The sequence below is a fragment of the Andrographis paniculata genome, unplaced genomic scaffold (genome assembly GCF_009805555.1).
Source record: "Andrographis paniculata isolate CXL003 unplaced genomic scaffold, ASM980555v1 Contig83END, whole genome shotgun sequence".
NCBI lineage: Eukaryota > Viridiplantae > Streptophyta > Magnoliopsida > Lamiales > Acanthaceae > Andrographis > Andrographis paniculata.
The window spans coordinates 1,530,864-1,538,966 of NW_026137621.1; the positions used below are offsets into that span (position 1 = coordinate 1,530,864).

The window sequence follows — 8,103 nt, forward strand, 5'->3', positions numbered from 1 at the left end:
AGTGAACTCGTGACAGTACTGTGTTGTAAAATAAAATTATTTTGTCAAGATTTTCAAAAGAATGATGTAAGATCAATATTTTTTGAAACCATTTCCTTAGTTAAAAATTGAGATACACAATGAAATTGAGATCGAGCATAATTCTGGACCACATAACTTCTTAAAATAGTAAGAATAATAAAATAATGACTTAGAAATTTTGCTATACATAATGTAGCTTAAAATTTGGCATTTAATTTGTCTTATAAAACTCTGATAATTTAAATAAAAACAGATCATGAAATTTAAACCACATAAGGTATTATGCTTAGATCTTATTTGATGTAGAAATTGTGACACAATGAAGTATATATTAGGAGTCCAAAAAGGCAGTGTATATAAAAAGTTTATTGATACAACAGCAGTTTTATTGAAGAGGGGAGAGAAGCCACCTGGTTTGTCATTTAATCTGGTTTCATGTTAGAGATTGAACATGACCTTGATTGCATTGCCATCGTCTGCACTGGTCTCGAAAGCTTCTTGAGCCTCCTTTTGGGAGAACCCAAATCTGTGTGTGATCAACGCCTTCACGTCTATCTTCCCGCTCCTTATAAGCTCGATCGCCAATGGCCACGTGTTCGTGTAGCAGAATGTTCCCACAAGATCCACCTCCCTGAAAATATAATTATACTTACATTACATATATATATATATTTGTGCGCGTAACAAAGTAAATTTATATTTCTTTATATGTATATATATATATATTGAAATGAATATTGAAATGAACGGCAGCAACACTACAAGAAAAAATCATTTTTGTAACAAAATTTTTTTGTCTCTAAATCTACTTTTTCCGTTACTAATGACATTAGAGACGGAATTAGGAATGGAATTACGCTAGCAACGTGAACTTTTGGGACAGAATTTCATTACAAATATATTATTTTTTTATAGTGCTACGACACTGAATAGCACACTGTGTGCTATAAAACAGTAATAAACAACACACAGTATACGTCAATGTAATACAAATACACCACGTGATCTAACAACACATGATATAGTCTCACACAGCACATACAATACTTGAGTTTAGCACATCACATATTTTCATACACGCTATAATTATGAACTAACAGCACATGCTTTTATTACAAACAGTGCATGTTGTATATAATAAAGGCGTGTGTTGTTTCTATATTTTATGTGTAGTAATTTGGAGAATCAGCATGGTACTGATTTTCCAAATTCGGCACCCTAACCTTCCGCATTGAAATGTACATACCTTGCGGCCACATTGCCGGTTAAAGGTGCAGACATATTGGCGTGCCCTAATCCGATAAGGCAAACCTTTCCACCTGATGACGTGGCTTGTAGTGATGTCAACATCGTCTTGCTAAGCCCCACACAATCGAAACTTACGTCGATCTTTCCATCCATGGCAACCTTAATTTTCTCTACTTCTTTTTCCACCTCCTAAATGACAATTTAGCAATTTAATCAACGTATGAGATATAAATTTACGGCATATGATAATAGTCCATAACATATATTATACAACACATGTCAGAATTGATATCAGCACAAAATGCCATTTAAAGTATGGTATGAATTACCCATTAATTTAATTATAGTCATGGGTAAAGAAATAGTTATCCATATACTCTCTCTGTCGGCAAAAATTAGCTCCACTCGAGACACAGTTTAGAAAGTAAGAAAATTAAATATTTTATTGAAAAAAAAAATTAATGAAATTATCTTTGAAAATTTAGTTAGTAATTAAAAATAATGAAAAAAAAATGTAATAAATATAATGATAATTATGATAAATAAATATTGAATTTGGGATAATAATTAAATATTGAATATTTGAGTTGTCAAAATTAAAAGTAAAAGTAAATTTGATGGACAATAGAAATACTTATTAGGACTAGCCAGCACAGTACTATATTATAAAATAAAATTATACGGACAATTTTATCAAAAAAAAAAAATTACTTACATCAATATTTATCGAAACCTTGATAACGCCATCGGCCCCGAGCTTCTTAGCCACTTCCAAGTGGGAATCCTCTATGTCGAGGACCAAGATTCTTGGGGATCCGAAAGCCCGAGCCGCAAGCATTGTGAGGAGCCCGATCGGGCCAGCCCCAACTACCAATACATTGGTCTCGACGCTTATGTTGGCGCGTCGGCAAGCGTGTATTGCACAGCTGAGGGGCTCACACAGTGCACCTTCCTCAAAGGTCAATGTGTCGGAGAGTTTGAAACAATTTTTGGCGGGATGGACGACATAGTTGGCGAGGGCGCCGTTGACCGGGGGCAGGGAAAAGAACTTCAGCTCGGGGCAGATGTTGTACCTTCCCTGGCGGCAGGTGTGGCACTGCCAGCACCCTATTGACGGCTCGATGGCCACACGGTCGCCCGGCGACAGGTGCTTGACGCCGGCCCCTACTTCCTCGACTATTCCGGCGCACTCATGGCCGGGGACTATTGGCTTTTTTACTATGTAATTGCCCATTTTCAACTCCTGAAAATCAATGGCAACATCTATCTCATTGTGCTCAAATTCAAACAGTAAATACTCTCTCCGTCCGTCAAATTTACTTTCACTTTCCACTTTAATATGTCCGCTAAATTTACCTCGTTATTAATTTTGGCAGAGTGAACAAATCAACGTTTAATTATTATCCATCATTCAACACTTATTTACAATAAATACCACTATTTTTATTACGTTCTCTCTCCCCATTTTTTGAATTTCTAATTTACTTTTAAAAATATTTCCAACTATCTTTTTACTTTTATCACTTTTTTAATAAAATATTCATTTTTCTTAATCCCCGTACTAGATCCAAATATTCTAATTTTTGCTGACAGAGGGAGTATAAATTAGCCACATATATATATATATGTATATATCACCTTGAAGAAGTGAACATCAGTTCCACAAATCCCTACAGCTTTGATTCTGATTCTTGCATCTTCAGGCCCTAATTCATTCGAATCAACACATACATGTATAAAATTAAATTGATGAATTGAAAAAACATAGAGTATATATATGAATGATTAATTATTACCAAGAGAGGGAAGGTTGTAAGGCTGAATTTGGAGGGTTCTAGGACCAACAAGCCATACTGCCATGTTTTCTTTTTCTTCTTTACTAAATCCTTGTGCTGAAGCATTTTTCGCCGCCATTTTCTTCTTATGTTGCTGCTTGTCACTCTCTCTCTTTTCTTCTGTCTTTTTACAAAATCTTAGAGAGCAGAAGGAGGGTATTTATAGAGAGAGATGGGAGGGATGATAGAACACTATATAGGGATAATTATTAATCCATAATGCCTTGTCTTATTTTTCTTCTTCTATTCCTTAATTAAGAAAGAAATGTCTGTTTCTTCAAAATAGGTCTTTGTATGAATCTGTAAATTTGTAAAATTGGGTTGCACAAAGCACATCCAATACTCAAACCGACAGGTCATGGTGTGCTTGGAACTAATTTCGGAGGTTAATCATGAAGTTCAGCATGGCCCTTAACAGGGCCATCCCTGTCCCGAAACTGGCGATCGCCCAGGGCCCAATTTAAATTGGGACTCATTATTTATTTATGTTATATATAAATTAGTTATATATAAATATTATTTGACATTAGTGCATTGGTACAAGAGTATGGTTTGATGATTAAGTTCTATCTTCGAAATTTAGAAATATTTTTTTATGTATTAAAAAGAATTAGACAAAGTTAATATTAATAGTATTATTGATATTTTGTATATAAAAATATTAGAAAATTTATTTTATTTAATTATTTATATTTTATTATAGATAAAAAAAAATATATTGTTTATACATATTTATGGGCCCCTAATATTTGTTTTAAGATTGTTAATATTAATACTATTATTGATATTTTATCTAAAATTTCTAAAAAAATTATTTTATTTAATAATTTATATTCTATTATAGGTAAAAAAATCGGAGTAGATTATTTATATATATTAGGGGTTTTTATTTTTTTTAATTATTTTTTTGCACTAAAAATATAATAAATATTAGATAAAATTATTATTATTATTATTATTAGGCAAAATTATCAATAACGTCTTTATGATTTCGAAACTTAGTGTAAATCCTCTATATACATTAAAAATGGCATGAACCCCCTTATATTTTAAAAAACGTTTCATTAAACTCATTTTTATATTTTTTTGGCGTTGAGAAAATGACTTTTCATCTATATTTTTTTTACAGAGGAGTTTCATATAGAATTTGTTAACATATAAGGGAATCTTACGCAATTTTTAAAATTTATGCTAGAAAAAAACAATTAATTTATATTTTATTATAAGTAAAAAATATTATATATATATATATTTAAGGGCCCCTAACTTTTATTTCGCCCCGGGCCCTTCGAAAGTCAGGAAAGACCCTGGCCTTAGTCGTGTAGTAGTTTATGTAATAAATATCACAACTGATTTGTCTTATAAAAATATTTCCTCCATCCGCAAAATTAATGTAATATTAATTAATAGAATGAATTGACAATATATAATACTCGCTTCCTCTAAGATCATATTTACTTTTGAGTCATTATATTTAACATTATATATATATATTTATATTTGTATAATTTTTTTGTACAAATGTACTTCTATTAGTATTATAAGACATTAAATGAAATATTTTTTCAATTTTTTCTTACGTTGTAATCCGTTTTGATATAATAATTACATTTAAAGATCAACATGCAAGAAGTAAATGAGATCTATAGAACCGAAAAAAGATAGTAATGATTTTCAAAGCAAATATTAATATTAATCTCATCATAAAGTATACACATATTGTATAATAATTTTCACATATGATTACTTCACATATTTATATTGTATTTTAAATTTTTTAATTTCGGACACACGCTGAAAACTAGTTGTTTTCGAATTTTGACTAAATTAATTTATTAATGGACACAATTTTAATTAAGTAAGTAATTAATTAATTTGCCTATATTATTATTAATTGTCTGGACTCGTTACACTTAATGTGCCAAGGCATTCCAAGGTGGTCAACTCGATGGATAAAGGTAGCAAAAATAGACACGATTCAAAATTTTGATATAAACTCAGTTGGAAAAATCGTGTTTGAGCATTAAAAAGAAGCCTGAGAAAATTAGGCCCTGCCCAACCCTGCCTGATTTTTAAATTAAATATAATTATAAATATAATTTTACAAATATATTAACAAATAAATTTGTGTTGAAAATAAAAATATAATTTAATTCTTATTTTGCTAATATTATGTCAAATAGTGCTTCGGATTTTTTAAAATAAGGGTGCTCTAAATTCTTAAAAATAAGAGCGTCTCGGATTCTTGGAAATAAGTGTGCCCCAAATTCTTAGGAATAAAAGGAGTCTTTGATTCTTAACAATGGCAGCTCAAATTTTTTAAAAGAAGGATGTCCCGGAATTTTGGAAATAAGGGTGCCTAGAATTTTTGGAAATAAGGACGTCCTGCATTTTTTAAAATAAGGGTGTCTCGGATTATTCATAAAGGTACTCCATGTTTTTACAATATGAACATCCTAAATTTTAAAGGTTCCGAGCCAAAATGAATTATCCTTCCGGGTAGGGGTGGAAATAGGCCAGGCGGCCTTCCAAGGGCCTTTCAGCCTGGCCTGCGTAAGGCTTAGCTCGGCCTGGCCTATTTATTCAAATAATTCGATATAGGCTTATTTTAAAACTTATTTAATTAATTAGAATAGGCTTAGGGTTTACTATAAGTATTTTAGGCCTATCAGGCCAGCCTATTTATATATATAATTTTAATTTAATATATAAAATTATTATATATTTATATTTTTTTAAAAAAAAAAATTAATTTAGTGATAATAACCAAATATTAAATTGATTAGTTGTAACTATAATATTATATATACATAAAATAATAATTGCATTTATATTTTTTTACTAATATTAAATTTTAAAAAATAAAAAATTAATTGTTATATAAGCTTTTAAATAGACTTGTAGGCTACATAGGCTTAAAATAGGCCAGACTAAAAAAATTTTATTACAGTCTAAATAGGCCAGGCTCAATCCTTAGTTTTTTAAAATAGGCCTAGTCTGTTTAGCCAAAGTCAGGCCTGACCTCGCCTATTTCTACCCCCTACTTCCAGGTCAAAAGGAATCCAAAATAAATTGATTTCGGAAATACTCGGAAGAAGGTGCCTGCGGAATTAATTATTGTCAATATATAAATTTAAAATTGTTGAAAATATTTAGGGTTTGTTAGAAAGATATATTAATCAAGATTTTATTTAAAGAAATTTGAATCTTTTAAAATTTAGAGATTAGGAAATGAAATATTTTTCTTAAGTTTATTTATTGTATCAAAGTTGTTGTATCCCTTAACATTCATAGATTAGAAATGCTTGTCAATTCAGAAAATACCGTTTATATTTTATAAATATATAGAGGCATTATATTTATTATAAACCAAAATTCTGCATGTTAATACAAAGTTTATACTTTTTTTTTTTTTTTATGACGTGGGAACCCGCAGCCGCTATCCGAAAGTGCGCACTAGGTAAACTCCCGGCCGAACTTAATACCCTACAAAGTTTATACTTTTAATTTTCATTCATGTAGTTTACTTTTTTGTAATTCTCTTCTTCTTACCCTATTTTTTTTTACTAATATGGGTATTTTGTTTTGTATGAACTCAGGATTTAATTATTTTGAATTCAAAAAAAAAAATCTCTTTAATTATTGAAAATTTTCAACCTATTGTACACTACCACAAAAACACCATATTGTCGCCAGTGAAATTATCGCAGTTTTTCACAAAAATTTAAATATCAAATGTCGCAACTTCCCGCAACAATTTAAATACTTATTATTGTTATATCATGATGATTGATCAAAAAATAATTGTTTGAATTAGAATAGATCAAATTTGATCTCAAAAATTCCTAAATCAATCTCTAGATTAAAAATAAATATGAATTGTGTCGATGAAGTTGTATTATAGAACCTTGATGAAAAAGTAAATTAGTTTATATAATTTCAATACATACTTATAGGATTGATTATATTAATTTCGAATTAATTCACAAAATTTTTCTCCTCGAATGATGCATTTATGTATTCCAATATTGTAAAAAGGATAATGATATTAAAACGTTGATCTTTACTAATACCTAACATTTAATTCAATAAAATGTACGATGGTTTCTACCATTTTTTGTATGAATAGTTTCCACATCAAGTGAATGTTGTTTGTGGCAAAAATACATATATGACAAGATCTTTATGACTTTTCTTATCGATTTAATATTTGTAACGGGTGAAATGCAATGTTTCGTGAAAGAGAAGGTCGAATTACACTCATGCTTTCTTTTTCGTTTTCTTTTTTTTTTTTTCTTATTGGTGGATTCATTTATTTCTTTAGATTTATCCTTCAATGTCACCTCTAAGTCTTTGTCATGCAAACAATCTCAATCTACATCTTCCAATATTCGAAATTGATTCCATCAAATTAAATATTTAGATGGTGTTTGAGAATTAGTTAACTTGTGAAATTTTAGCTTATTTAATAGTTTTGGGTTGTTTGACAAGTCAAACATCTTTTAAGAAAGTATTTGGCAATTAATTGTAACTAGTTAGCAAAATTAATAAGTGCTTATCAATTGATTGATTCACTTAACATCTATATGGTATAAATTTCTAAATATATTTTAGCATTTTATATTGTTTTTTTTTTATTTATTTACTCTTAAATATTAACTCTCTGATTTACATATATATACATATACATATATTACTATATTTTTATTACATAACTTATTAATTATTTTAATATCTTTTTAATTTTAGTAAGTTACTAATTTACTTTTGTAAATTTGTCATTGAAATTAATAATATTTTTATATGAAATTATAATAGGTTTTTTTAGTGTTAATATGAGATTTAGGGGTGTATTCAACTAAAAATTTTATAAAGTTTTGTTGAACCTTTAAAATATAGGTATATTCAATCTAGAGATATTCAATTCAAATTTTCTAAAATCTTGTTGTATTTAACAATTCAACTTGTCCATAGATTTTATTGAAACTTAATGGAAAGT

At 29.1% G+C, this 8,103-nt stretch overlaps 1 protein-coding gene across 1 annotated transcript; it reads right to left on the minus strand.

Annotated features, from left to right (window-relative positions):
• Positions 1-280: 280 nt before the first annotated feature.
• LOC127241567 (sorbitol dehydrogenase-like) lies at positions 281-3,247 on the minus strand. Its single transcript, XM_051260676.1, has 5 exons — positions 3,066-3,247; positions 2,908-2,975; positions 1,985-2,512; positions 1,268-1,458; positions 281-652 (listed from the first exon to the last, which is right to left on the minus strand). Exons 1-5 carry the CDS (start codon positions 3,181-3,183, stop codon positions 460-462), a joined length of 1,098 nt encoding a protein of 365 aa, XP_051116633.1. The 5' UTR covers positions 3,184-3,247; the 3' UTR covers positions 281-459.
• Positions 3,248-8,103: the final 4,856 nt, after the last annotated feature.